Here is a 15,413-nt window from a genome sequence, read left to right on the forward strand (position 1 = left end):
TTGAATTGTCCATCCTTGTTCTATTCTCTGTCACTATTTTATATATATATATATATATATATTTATAAAAGACTTTAAACATACAAAACAAAAATGAATAAAACAACTTGTGCTGATTTGTTTATTCATCCAAATGAGGACGTCAGGATTAATTGGCTCCAACGAGCATGTTTTGTAGTGAAGTGGGGTTTGAAGCATGATACTGATAAAGCATGTTCTTCGGGGGGTCACCCTTTTCCTTTTCTTTCCTCAGATTGATTGGGCATCTCATTGGATTGTGAAGCCGACGCTTATAGAACACAAGTCACCGTCACTCCAGGGATGTGAATAAATAATGCACACCCTTTCTATTTTTTCCCCCCTCTGCGTGATATTTTTAGAGGAGGTGCTCCACGTTTGCAGATATTTAAATGAATGAACGCTCCGGTGCTCGCAGAAGTAACGGGAAGCTGATAGGAGAGAAGCCCCTCCCCTTTAAACGCTGTGACTTTCTCTCTTCATTTCTGCCAGCTGCAAACACTCCCCACTCCTCACTTCACTTGGACCTTTTGCCTTCTCCTCCTCCTCCTCTCAGGATCCCTGCTGGATGTCTCCCGCACCCTGCTCGCTTTTGTAAGAAAGAAAGAAGAAGAAGAAGAAACGACCACCCCCCCCGGCAGGATTAGAAGCGTGGAAGCTTGTGGAGGACAATTGTTCAGTGGGCGACATGAGGGAAGGCGGAATAAAGCCTGCAAAGTGTGCGAGAGGCTGAACGCGCTGCTCTGGTGAGTCCATGTGCGCTTCTTCCCCTTTTTGCTTTTGTTTGCATTGACACTTGGATTCATGCACTATTATTTCTACTAGTTGTTCAAGTGCTGGCGTGTTAATGTTGTAAAAGTGCAGCCTTGGGCAAAGTTCACATAGCAAAACAGAAGGAGTGTCTTTTGGCCTTTAACTTTCCTTTTTGCTGCCTGATTACTTAACAATTTAATCTCCCGGAAGATTTATAATGGTATTTTTTATAAGCCAACACTGGCTCGGAATCTTTTTAATTCTTAGAACAGGTGCGGACAGTCACTCTGAGGACAGTCTTATTGCTTCTAAACACATCTTTCAATGTTATCGCACATCAATGTTAGTACACAAAACAACTATCTATTTACAGAGGTGGGTAGAGTAGCCAGGAATTGTACTCGAGTAAGAGTACTGTTACTTTAGAGATTTATTACTCAAGTAAAAGTAAGGAGTAGTCACCCAAATATTTACTTGAGTAAAAGTAAAACGTATGTTGTGAAAAAACTACTCAAGTACTGAGTAACTGATGAGTAACATACAGGCCCGGCCCTAACCAATCTGGCGCCCTAGGCAAGATTTTAGGTGGCGCCCCCCCCACATCGGCAGTGAAGTGTATATACCGTATTTTCCGCACCATAAGCCGCCCTGGGTTATAAGCCGCGCCTTCAATGAACGGCATATTTCAAAACTTTGTCCACCTATAAGCCGCCCCGTGTTATAAGCCGCATCTAACTGCGCTAAAGGAATGTCAAAAAAACAGTCAGATAGGTCAGTCAAACTTTAATAATAAATTAAAAACCAGCGTGATGTGGGCGCGCATGGAGTCGTATATCAACATGGACGGAGCTGCGTGAAAAAAGCCACCCGGCCTCTTCGCGTAAACTTACCTTAACCACTCGCTCACCTTTTCTTCATCCATCCATCCCTTCGAGTTAGCTTTTATGATGACGCCGGCTGGAAAGGTCTCTTTTGGCAAGGTCTTCCTTTTGAATATCACCATGGGTGGAAGTTTCTGGCCATTAGCATGGCAAGCTAGAACCACAGTGAAGGATGACTTCTCATTCCCTGTGGTGCGAATATTCACCGTACGTGCTCCCGTTGTATCCACAGTGCGGTTCACAGGAATATCAAAAGTCAGTGGAACCTCGTCCATGTTGATAATGTTCTCTGGCCGGATCTTTTTTTCAGCTATCTTGTTTTTACAATATGCACGGAAAGTAGCCAGCTTTTCTTGAAAGTCTTTAGGCAGTTGCTGTGAAATAGTAGTCCGTGTGCGGATGGAGAGATTGCGTCTTTTCATGAACCGGAAACCTGTCGCTTAGTAGGAGCCATTTTGTGGTCTTTACAGATGTAAACACACAAAGGAAATGAAACGTAATATCCGCGCGCTTCTTCTTCTTCTACGGGGGCGGGTGGTTGCTTACAGTAGAAGAAGAAGCGCTTCCTCTTCTATGGGGGCGGGTGCTTACCTTGGCGGTTGCTTGCGTAGAAGAAGAAGCGCTTCCTCTTCTACCGGGAAAAAAGATGGCGGCTGTTTACCGTAGTTGCGAGACCTAAACTTTATGAAAATGAATCTTAATATTAATCCATATATAAAGCGCACCGGGTTATAAGCCGCACTGTCAGCTTTTGAGTAAATTTGTGGTTTTTAGGTGCGGCTAATAGTGCGGAAAATACGGTACTCACAAGAACCCGAATAGCTTTGTCTTTGACCTTTTTTTTTTACTTACAACTATACCTAATATATAAAGGGGTGGAAAAGTGACTATTACCTGCAGGGCAAACATTAGCTAACCAGAAGGCAATAACAATGTAAACAAAAAACACCTGCTTGAAAGATCTAATACAAATGTCCCTAAAGGAATGTAAGGTGGGAGTACTGTAATTACCTAACGTTACATTATTATTTTCCATAACAATTTAGCCCCCTCCACAATATTAACCCGACGTTAAAACAGAACTAGCTATTTATTGATTAGCAATTGCCGAATCATGTAACATTAGCTTAATGCTAAATAGCCAGCTACTATCACATTCTGTAACAGACAAATAATTTCATGTAGGCTAACGTTACCTACCTGCTACCTCTGTCTTTTCTCGTTTCTCCTCCTCTTCTTTTCTCTTTTTTCTTCCCTGGGCACCTGACAGTTTTGGCCGTTTTGACATCTTGTGTTGATTTTTTGATGTGGTGACGTCCAAAAAGAGTCATGATACGGGAAGGGAGGGGGCGCACCGTGCGGGGGGAGGAGGGGGCATAATGTTGTAACAAATAATATTTCTATTAAATAGGCTTTACTTTGCATTTTAATTAACGTGGGATTATTTTTTGTATTTAGAAATAATATTACCAACTTTTTTTTTTTTTTTTTTTTTCCTCCAACATTTGTGGCACTGGCGTGGCGCCCCCTGATGGACGGCGCCCTTAGCATTTGCCTATACGGCCTATGCCACGGGCCGGCCCTGGTAACATACACACACATATCATATATATATATATATATATATATATACACACACACACACACACATATATATATATATATATATATATATATATATATATATATATATATATATATATATATATATATATATGTGTGGGGGAAAAAATCACAAGACTATTTCATCTCTACAGGCCTGTTTCATGAGGGGGGGTACCCTCAATCGTCAGGAGATTTTAATGGGAGCATTCGCATACCATGGTTTATATAGGGCACAGAGTGGGTGGGTACAGGCTGGCCTAGGGGCGTGGTGATTGGCTCATGTGTTACCTAGGAGGTGTTTCCGTCTGTGGCGGCATGCTGTTACAATTTCGCTGCGCTTGTTGAGTGATGACAGGTCTGGACGGTAAATAATAAACAGTTTCTCTTTCAAGCATAGGTTGCATCTTTTATTACCACTATTGTAAGGTGTGCTGGATGCAAGAATTTGCCATGTTATTGAATATTCAACATTATTGTCTTTGAGGTCCCAAATGTGTTTGCTGAGTTCTGTGGTATTCCGCAGGTTTTGGTTCCTGAAAGAAGCCTTGTGATTGTTCCATCTGGTTTTGAATTCTCCCTCGGTTAATCCTACATATGTGTCGGATGTGTTAATGTCCTTGCGTGTTACCTTAGATTGGTAGACAACTGATGTTTGTAAGCACCCCCCGTTGAGAGGGCAATCAGGTTTCTTTCGACAGTTACAGCCTTTGGAGTCGCTCTGTCTGGGGGCCGACGGCTCATTTGCAATTGTTTTGTTGTGGTTTGAGATGATTTGTCGTATATTGTTCATGCAGCTGTAGCTCAATTTAATGTTGTTCTTGTTGAATACTTTTCTTAGGGTGTTGTCTTTGGGAAAGTGTTTGTCAATCAGATTGAGGAATTTGTGTCCAATGTTAGTTGAGACGTTTTTGCTGTATGGGGGGGTTGTACCAGATGATGTCGTTTCGTTTTCTGTTCTTTTTTGGCTGGTTTCCTGGCGTGGGTTCAGAGGTGAGGGTGAAATTGTATCCGCTTTCATCAAGGGCTTTTTGGTACGGGGGGGTTGCTTGGTCAAATTCAGCTTTGCTAGATATATATATATATATATATATATACAGTATATAATTTATATTTATTTATTTTGCCGTTTTTGTTTACATGTTAAAGGTGTTTTAATGAATATACATGCATGTTTAACACATATAGATTCCTTTCTTTCATGAAGACAAGAATATAAGTTGGTGTATTACCTGATTCTGATGACTTGCATTGATTGGAATCAGACAGTGGTGATGATAACGTCCGCATTTTCGAATGGAGGAGAAAAAAAGTCCTCCTTTCTGTCCAATACCACATGAAAGTGGTTGGTTTTTGGCATCTTATTTGTCCAGCTTCCGTACTCCTTTGTATACACTTTACAAGAAATACATTGTCGGCAAACTCCGTAGCTTGCTAGCTTGTGCACGCCAGCTTTCTCTGAGACTCTTATTTTGGTAGCGCAGGCAGGATGAAGCAGCGCTTTTATTGTGCAACTTTGCAGTCGGTCTTTGGAGTTTTGACGACGGGTCAGAATCTGTTGAAATAAAGTGTTTTTCGCCTTCCAGTCGGTCATTTTAATGAGCTGGCAGCAGCCGGCGTCATCTCAGAAGACCCTCGGGTGCCGTGAATGTCAATCAAGTGACGAAAGTGACGTCATAGTGAAGATTTATGATCGCTCATTTTTAGGACTATTTTTTTAATGCCTGGCTGGTGATCGACTGACACACCCTCCGAGATCGACCGGTAGATCGCGATCGACGTAATGAGCACCCCTGATTTTGGTCATTTTGCAACCAATATTGTACAACACAAATACAACGTTGAAACAGCATGCTTTTTGACCACTTTTAATTCATGTTGGGTTCTGACGTTGATTTGACCATTGAATTTTGGTCATTTCAAAACCAATATTCTACAACACCAATAAAACGTTGGAACAACATGCTTTTTGATGACCTTTAATCAATGTCAGGTTGTGACGTTGATGTGACCATTGAAATTTGGTCATTTCCGAACCAACAACTTGGATCCAACGTTTGGACTCCATTTTTTTTGCCACTATTATTTCAACGTTGTTTCGAAGTCCGTTTGAAAGAAGATGTACGTTGCATCAATGTCTTGTGCCTGCTGGGTACACCCAATTGCTTACATAGTAAATAGACAGAGGTGGGTAGTAACGCGCTACATTTACTCCGTTACATCTACTTGAGTAACTTTTGGGATAAATTGTACTTCTAAGAGTAGTTTTAATGCAACATACTTTTACTTTTACTTGAGTATATTTATAGAGAAGAAACGCTACTTTTACTCCGCTACTTTTATCTACATTCAGCTCGCTACTCATTTTTATCGATCTGTTAATGCACGCTTTGTTTGTTTTGGTCTGTCAGACAGACCTTCATAGTGCCTGCGTTTCAACAAATACAGTCACTGGTGACGTTCACTCCGTTCCACCAATCAGATGCAGTCACTGGTGACGTTGGACCAATCAAACAGAGCCAGGTGGTCACATGACCTGACTTAAACAAGTTGAAAAACTTATTGGGGTGTTACCATTTAGTGGTCAATTGTACGGAATATGTACTGTACTGTGCAATCTACTAATAAAAGTTCCAATCAATCAATCAAAAGTGTGAAGGAAAAAATACCCTTTTTTTTTATTTCAACCGTACATCCCGTCAAAAGCCTAAAGACTGACTGCACAGTTCCTGTCTTCACAATAAAAGTGCCGCTCCATCGCGCCTGCGCTTTCAAAATAAGAGTCTCCGAAAGCCAGCGCAAACAAGCTAGCAAGCTACGGAGTTTGCCGCCAATGTATTTCTTGTAAAGTGTATAAAAACGAATATGGAAGCTGGACAAATAAGAAGCCAAAAACCAACCACTTTCATGTGGTATTAGACAGAAAGGAGGAACTTTTTTTCTCCTCCATTTGAAAACGTGGACGTTTGTCATCACTACTGTCTGATTACAATCAATGCAAGTCATCAGAATCAGGTAATACACCAACTTATATTCTTGTCTTCATGAAAGAAAGGAATCTATATGTGTTAAACATGCATGTATATTCATTAAAACACCTTTAACATGTAAACAAAAACGGCAAAATAAATAAATATAAATTATATACTGTATATATCAATGTATATATATATATATATTTATATATATATATATATATATATATATATATATATGTATGTGTAGGAAAAAAAATCACAAGACTATTTCATCTCTACAGGCCTGTTTCATGAGGGGGTTCCCTCAATCATCAGGAGATTTTAATGGGAGCATTCACATACCATGGTTTATATAGGGCACAGAGTGGGTGGGTACAGGCTGGCGTAGGGGCGTGGTGATTGGCTCATGTGTTATATATATATATATATATATATATATATATATATATATATATATATATATATATATATATATATATATATATTTATTTATATATATATATATATATATATATATATATATATATATGATATGTGTGTGTATGTTACTCATCAGTTACTCAGTACTTGAGTAGTTTTTTCACAACATACTTTTTACTTTTACTCAAGTAAATATTTGGGTGACTACTCCTTACTTTTACTTGAGTAATAAATCTCTAAAGTAACAGTACTCTTACTTGAGTACAATTTCTGGCTACTCTACCCACCTCTGGATGCAACGTACATCTTCTTTCAAACGGACTTCGAAACAACGTTGAAATAATAGTGGCAAAAAAAATTGAGTCCAAACGTTGGATCCAAGTTGTTGGTTCGGAAATGACCAAATTTCAATGGTCACATCAACGTCACAACCTGACATTGATTAAAGGTCATCAAAAAGCATGTTGTTTCAATGTTTTATTGGTGTTGTAGAATATTGGTTTTAAAATGACCAAAATTCAATGGTCAAATCAACGTCAGAACCCAACATTAATTAAAAGTGGTCAAAAAGCATGTTGTTCCAACATTGTATTTGTGTTGTACAATATTGGTTGCAAAATGACCAAAATCAGGGGTGCTCATTACGTCGATCGCGAGCTACCGGTCGATCTCGGAGGGTGTGTCAGTCGATCACCAGCCAGGCATTAAAAAAATAGTCCTAAAAATGAGCGATCATAAATCTTCACTATGACGTCACTTTCGTCACTTGATTGACATTCACGGCACCCGAGGGTCTTCTGAGATGACGCTGGCTGCTGCCAGCTCATTAAAATTACCAACTGGAAGGCGAGAAACACTTTATTTCAACAGACTCTGGCGCCGTACCTGTCGTCAAAACTCCAAAGACCGACTGCACAGTTGCACAATAAAAGCGCTGCTTCATCCTGCCTGCGCTACCAAAATAAGAGTCTCAGAAAGCTGGCGTGCACAAGCTAGCAAGCTACGGAGTTTGCCAACAATGTATTTCTTGTAAAGTGTATACAAAGGAGTACGGAAGCTGGATAAATAAGATGCCAAAAACCAACCACTTTCATGTGGTATTGGACAGAAAGGAGGACTTTTTTTCTCCTCCATTCGAAAATGCGGACCTTATCATCACTGCTGTCTGATTACAATCAATGCAAGTCATCACAATCAGGTAATACACCAACTTATATTCTTGTCTTCATGAAAGAAAGGAATCTATATGTGTTAAACATGCTTGTATTATCTTTAAACACCTTTAAATTGTTAACAATATTAACTATGTGTTAAACATTCTTGTATTATCATTAAACACCTTTAATTTATTAACAATATTAACTATATGTGTTAAACATGCTTGCATTATCACTAAACATCTTTAACTTGTTAACAATATTAACTATATGTGTTAAACATGTTTGCATTATCTTTAAACACCTTTAACTTGTTAACAATATTAACTATATGTGTTAAACATGCTTGTATTATCATTAAACACCTTTAACTTGTTAACAAAAACATATGTTTCATAAATAAGTAAATATAAATGATATATATGAATGAGGTAGATCCCCACGACTTGATCAATTGAAAAGTAGCTCGCCTGCAGAAAAAGTGTGAGCACCCCTAACCAAAATTCAATGGTCAAATCAACATCAGAACCCAACATTGATTAAAAGTCGTCAAAAAGCATGCTGTTCCAACGTTGTATTTGTGTTGTACAATATTGGTTGCAAAATGACCAAAATTCAATGGTTAAATCAACAACAGAACCCAACATTGATTAAAAGTCGTCAAAAAGCATGTTGTTTCAACGTTTTATTAGGGCCCGCATGGCCCATTGTATAAGGACTCCCAAAGGGAGTCCTTATGCAATGGGACATAGGGACCTATTGTATTTGTAAGGTTTTATTCTTTATTAGGGCCCGCATGGCCCATTGCATAAGGACTCCCTTTGGGAGTCCTTATGCAATGGGACATAAGGACCTATTGTATTTGTAAGGTTTTATTCTTTTTCTTCCGCCGCCTCTTTGAGCACTAATTTGACCCACTTAACATGCTTCAAAACTCACCATATTTGACCCACACATCAGGACCTGCGAAAATTGTCTTTTAATAAAAGAAACGAAACGCAAAAATCAAAATAGCGCTCTAGCGCCCCCTAGGAAAAAAAAAAACTAGACTGCCTGTAACTCCCACTAGGAAGGTCGGAAAAACATGAAACAAAATCCTCTATGTAGGTCTGACTTAGACCTAGTTCTCATAATTGTACATCCTCGGGCTAAAATCAACAGGAAGTTGGAAATTCCCCCTTCAAGACAAAAAGGTACTAAAAACAGTCACTTTTGCCTCTTTGAGCTGTAATTCGACCCCCTTAACATGCTTCAAAACTCACCGAACTGAACACACACATCAGGACTGGCAAAAATTGCGATCTGATAAAAAAAACCTAACCCCAAATCTCAAAATTGTGCTCTAGCGCAATTTTTTTATGAAACGCACAAAAAACTGCTCCTCGGATGAAAAAAATGACAAAACTGCCTGTAACTCCCACTGGGAAGGTCGGAGAGACATGAAACAAAAACCTCTATGTAGGTCTCACTTAGACCTACATTTCATAAAGTGACAACCCCCAGAAAAAATCAACAGGAAGTTTGCTATTCCCCCTTCAAAACACATTTTTTTGTAAAAACCGGTCACCTTCCTTCAAAAACTATCTCCTCTGAGCACGTTTGTCGTTTCGGCTTCAAACTAACACAGGAGAGAGATTAAACCCTTGTGTATAAAATAACAGAACAGCGTTTTAATACCTGCTCCGGTTTTGATTTTATGACCCTTCAAAGACCCGCTGCGCTGATGCTGCTGCGCTGCTGTTTTTTTAAGATGGCTGCTCAAAAGCAGGAAGCACCAACGTGCCCACACAATGCAGACAAGGTAGGTACACTAGACAAAAGTCTTGGGACACTTCAGACTAAAAGTAGACAAAAGTATTGGGACACTTAGGACTAGCACCTGCCAAATACGCCGGCCCGACCAATGCTGCTTGCAGCTTTAATTAAATTTATATCTCATGACACACTATCTGTATGTAATATGGCTTTTAATTTTTTGCGGCTCCAGACGGATTAGTTTTTTGTATTTTTGGTCCAATATGGCTCTTTCAACATTTTGGGTTGCCGACACCTGCCCTAGGGTAAACTGGGTATAACACATGGCACACTGACAAAGCTTAACCTATTGTTACTATAACAATCTACAAGGTTAATATAGGTTGCTTCTCTTTCTTCCCGTCCATCTTTCTACATTCTTTTGTATCTCTAGTTATCATTACGTAAATGTATTGTGTGTGTATTAGAGATGCGCGGATAGGCAATTATTTCATCCGCAACCGCATCAGAAAGTCGTCAACCATCCGCCATCCACCCGATGTAACATTTGATCAGAACCGCACCCGCCCGTTGTTATATATCTAATATAGACGATGCAAGGCATTAGTGAGGTTATAAAGCTTTTGCCTGTTAAAGAAAGGAGACTGATCCAATGCAGCACAGACATTCGCGTGCCACGCTGTCACGGCCCAGACGCACACCAGTGCGCAATCATATGGGAGCCGCGCTGAGCGCACCTTCAAGCGCGTCTCGCTGCCGGCGACGGCCGGGTATGGGCCCGACGCTCCAGCGCCATCCATTTTCAGGGCTAGTTGATTCGGCAGGTGGGTTGTTACACACTCCTTAGCGGGTTCCGACTTCCATGGCCACCGTCCTGCTGTCTATATCAACCAGGGTGAGCCCCACCCCTTTCGTGAGCGCACTGCGCGCGGAGTGACCCCTGTTACGCGCCCCCGGCAACAGGGGTGGCGGGCAGGTAAGCTGTGCGGGCGGAGCGCGTGGAGTGACCTCTGTTACGAGCCCCCGGCCACGGGAGTGGCGGGCAGGTAAGCTGCTTACCTGCTGCGCGTGACGCCGGCCGCGGCGAAGGCGGACGAGGCGGGGTGTCGGTGCGGTGGGCGCGGTGGTGACCCTGGACGTGCGTCGGGCCCTTCTCGCGGATCGCCTCAGCTACGGCTCTCGGTGGGGCCCTCTCGGGGGAAGGGGCCTCGGTCCCGGACCCCGGCGAGGCGTCCCTTCTCCGCTCCGTAAAAGTGTCCATCTCTTTTTTTTTTTCTTCTTCTGTTGTGGCATATGCTGCAGGTGCCTGCTCGTTTTTCGTATGTGGGTAACAACATTTAACTATGTATATATATTTCCCAATTGGTTTAACTGCCACCCGCCTGAATCTATTTAAAATCTAATTTTTTTTTATTTCAACCGCCCGACCCGACCCGCGGAGGAAATCTAATTTTTTTTAATTTCATCCGCCCGATCCGCGGATAATCCGCGGACTCCGCGCTTGTGCCCGCAAACCGCGCATCTCTAGTGTGTATATATGTTACTTTACCTGCAGTCGACTTTCGGCCCCCCGCCAAATTTTTTTAGCCCAATATGGCCCCCAAGTCAAAAAGTTTGGACAGCTCTGTTCTAACCTTTCCTTGTCTTCCTCATCCAGTCTCATCCACCACACTGACTTTGGAAGCAGCGCCGCCATGGCGAAGTGGCTCAAAGACTACCTGAGTTTCGGCAGCAGGAAGGTACCGCCCCAGCCTCCCACGCCGGACTACACGGAAAGCGAGATCCTAAAAGCCTACCGCCTCCAGAGGGAACTCGACTTTGAGGATCCGTACGAAGACCCAGAAAACCGGCCCAGGGCCGAATCGGGAACGTCAGAGCCCGCCACCCCCGTGTATGGCTCGCCCATGAAGTCCTCCAACGCAGACGTCAAATCCCCCAAACACAGACTCATCAAAGTGGACTCCCAGGACCTGGGGCGCACCAAGATCCTGCTGAGTGCAATCTCCTTAGATGACCAGCAAGAACCTGTAAGTGTCTCAGTAGGGGGATGACAAATTAGGCTTCAGAAGGACGTGAGCGCGAGGGGGTGCAAGCACTTCCTCAATACTCTCGTCTCATTTACCATCACCGTGACAGCTTTATTGATCGCACTCCGTGAGCAAATGTGCGTCGCAAATATCTTTGCATACATTTTAGCCTGTCTACTGTGGAGGGATGACAAAATAATTGAACAGTCTGTGGAATTACAGGCGGTGTGTGACAATCCCTGGAGTTTCAACCTATCACCAATAATAAATAAGGTTTGGTTTTGCAAGCTGAGAGACCCCACAAGAGCAAATTTGGGGACGGTATTGTTAAGAACAAAGGAAGACATTTTTTGACCGACCTATAAGACAGCTTTTTTAAAGTGGAAGAGGGTCAGAAAAAGACAAGTGTTTTCATATTTGTGGTCGAGACCTTAATTAGGATTGCAGGATATAAAAAAATATCAATTATAATCAATTTGGCCGACGACAGGGTCAGGGTTCCCCCTACATTTTAATTGCCCCACCACGGCAAAATAAAAGCCGCCACACCTTAAAAATTAGTTGTTTTTTTACGCAAAAACGAGTTAAAGAAATATACCGCGACCCCGAAAGGGACAAGTGGTAGGAAATGGATGGATTTTGTAGAAATTGATATACATTACAGGCCACACCTTCTCATTCAATGTGTTTTCTTTATTTCCATGACTATTTACATTGTAGATTGTCACATCAAAACTATGAATGAACACATTTTTAGTATTTTCATGACATTTTTAGTATTTTCATGACATTTTTTATTATTATTATTATTATTATTTCATGACATTTATTATTATTATTATTATTATTTTTATTTTTTTAGTATTTTTTAGTATTTTATTTTATTTTTTATTTTATTTTATTTTATTTTTATTTATTTATTTATTTATTTATTTATTTATTTATTTATTTATTTTTATTTGTTTATTTATTTTTATTTATTTATTTATTTATTTATTTATTTTTATTTTTATTTTTATTTTTATTTTTATTTTTATTTTATTTTTTAGTATTTTAGTATTTTTTAGTATTTTTAGTGTTTAGTATTTTTTAGTATTTTTTTTAGTATTTTTTAGTATTTTTAGTATTTTATTATTTTTTATTATTTTTAGTATTATATTTAGTATTTTTAGTATTTTTTAGTATTTTTTAGTATTTTTAGTATTTTTTAGTATTTAGTATTTTTTAGTATTTTCATGACATTTTAGTATTTTCATGACATTTTTAGTATTTTTAGTATTTTCATGACATTTTTAGTATTTTCATGACATTTTTTATTATTATTATTATTTCATGACATTTTTTATTATTATTATTATTATTATTTTTTTAAATTTATTTATTATTTTTTAGTATTTTAGTATTTTATTTTATTTTTTATTTTTTATTTTTTTATTTGTATTTTTTATTTTTTTATTTTTTTTATTTGTTTATTTATTTTTATTTATTTATTTTTTATTTATTTATTTATTTATTTTTATTTTTATTTTTATTTTTATTTTATTTTATTTTTTAGTATTTTAGTATTTTTTAGTGTTTAGTATTTTTTAGTATTTTTTTTAGTATTTTCTTAGTATTTTTTTTAGTATTTTTTAGTATTTTTTATTATTTTTAGTATTTTATTATTTTTATTATTTTTATTATTTTTTAGTATTTTTTAGTATTTTTAGTATTTTTTAGTATTTAGTATTTTTTAGTATTTTCATGACATTTTAGTATTTTCATGACATTTTTAGTATTTTCATGACATTTTTAGTATTTTTAGTATTTTCATGACATTTTTAGTATTTTCATGACATTTTTTAGTATTTTCATGACATTTTTAGTATTTTCATGTCTATTTTCATGACTATTTACATTGTAGATTGTCACATCAAAACTATGAATGAACACATGTGGAGTTATGTACTTAACAAAAAAAGGTGAAATAACTGAAAACATTTTATATTCTAGTTCCTTCAAAATAGCCACCCTTTACTCTGATTACTGTTTTACACACTCTTGGCATTCTCTCCATGAGCTTCAAGAGGTAGTCACCTGAAATGCTTTTCACTTCACAGGTGTGATAGCTTTGATGTGACAATCTACAATGTAAATAGTCATGAAAATAAAGAATAGGCATTGATGTGTCCAAACGTTTGGCCTGTACTGTATATAGCCTATTATATGCGTGCTATTGACTAGTAATGTACCGAAAAATCAGCCGCCGGCAAAAAATACTGTGATTACTGGAACAGCTCTGCCAAAATCCGATGTTGTGATGACACCATTTTTAAAAGTTTATTTAAGAAGCTTTTAGTGAAATCAGGACTTGTGAAAATAGCAACATATAATAATAATAACCTACATATTCAACCCAGCAGATGGAATTTTGGTTAGAAATATTTGAGACAAAACGAGTCACCAAAGCTGCCCAATCCAATCTTTAATTGATGCAAATGTTTTTTTTACTGCGCCGTCTTTGGTCACATGACAAAAATACCAGTGCAAAGTATTTTTGTAACTATTGTTCCACACCAGAGTTCTGTTGGGACCCTTCTTTTAGAAGGGAACAGTCGACCCAGATCCTTTTTATTTTAAGGCTGTTAAAATGACGAGAGCTGACGAGAATGGAAGTTTAACAATTGATTTTTTACAAAAAGTAGCAATACCAGTGCCCGGGGAGGGATACGAGTTGCTAAAGTTCAGAGCAATCTCTAAAATGTTTTTTCTTTTGTCCCAGTCTCACTTTGACGGGGATCGAAACTGAAAGTTTGCACCTGGTACTTTTTCCTCTGTAACCTAAATTAGATTCAATAGGTGTGTATTTGCAAAGATATAAAACACACGATTCTAATTGATTCGATTTTTAGGGGTGACGATTCGATTCAGAATCTATTCTCAATTCAAAATTAATACTTATTTCAATAAAATTAGGTGCCAGTACAATGATTGACTACATTACTTGATAAAATCCTACCCAAACATTTGATGAAGTCAAATACAAATAAGGCAACAAGAGAGTTGTCCCCCATTTCTCTTTTCTAAATTAAATCTGTACACCATATATGATCATTTACATCAACACTATGATTTGCTTAATTGGCTGGACAGGAGAGGTAAAACAAAACATACAAAAGTACAGGATGTGTGTGTGTGTGTGTGTGTGTGTGTGTGTGTGTGTGTGTGTGTGTGTGTGTGTGTGTGTGTGTGTGAATTAAAAAAAAAAAATTTAAATGAAGAAATAAAAAAATAATATATATATTTAAATGAGTAAATAAAAAAATATATATATATTTTTAAATGAATAAATTAAAAATATATATATTTTTAAATGAAGAAATAAAATATATATATGTATATTTTTAAATGAATAAATAAAAATAAAAACATATTTTTAAATTAATAAATAAATAATATATATATTTAAATGAGTAAATAAAAAAATATATATATATTTTTAAATGAATAAATTAAAAATATATATATATTTGTAAAGGAAGAAATAAAATATATATATGTATATTTTAAATGAATAAATAAAATAAAAAAATATTTTTGAATTAAATAAATAAAACTTTTTTTTAATTAATAAAAAAATACATATTTTTTTAAATGAATAAAATAATATATATTTTTAAATTTTTAAAATAAAAATAAAATATATATAAATTAATTAAATATATATATATATATTATAATATATATATAATATAAATAAATAAATAAATATATATATATTTAAATTAAAATAAAATAAAAAAATTATAAAAAAAACAAAAAAAAATCATATATTTTCAATAA

At 37.3% G+C, this 15,413-nt stretch overlaps 1 protein-coding gene across 1 annotated transcript in view; it reads left to right on the top strand.

The window, feature by feature from the left end:
* Positions 1 to 478: 478 nt before the first annotated feature.
* The window catches only part of shdb (Src homology 2 domain containing transforming protein D, b), a 98,081-nt gene continuing 83,146 nt past the window's right edge, over positions 479 to 15,413 (top strand). The window contains exons 1-2 of the mRNA XM_061976259.2: positions 479 to 764; positions 11,222 to 11,591. Coding sequence (XP_061832243.2) covers positions 11,259 to 11,591 — 333 coding nt within the window. The 5' untranslated portion in view covers positions 479 to 764; positions 11,222 to 11,258. The remainder of the gene's footprint in view (positions 765 to 11,221; positions 11,592 to 15,413) is intronic.

Source organism: Nerophis lumbriciformis, linkage group LG14 (genome assembly GCF_033978685.3).
Source record: "Nerophis lumbriciformis linkage group LG14, RoL_Nlum_v2.1, whole genome shotgun sequence".
NCBI lineage: Eukaryota > Metazoa > Chordata > Actinopteri > Syngnathiformes > Syngnathidae > Nerophis > Nerophis lumbriciformis.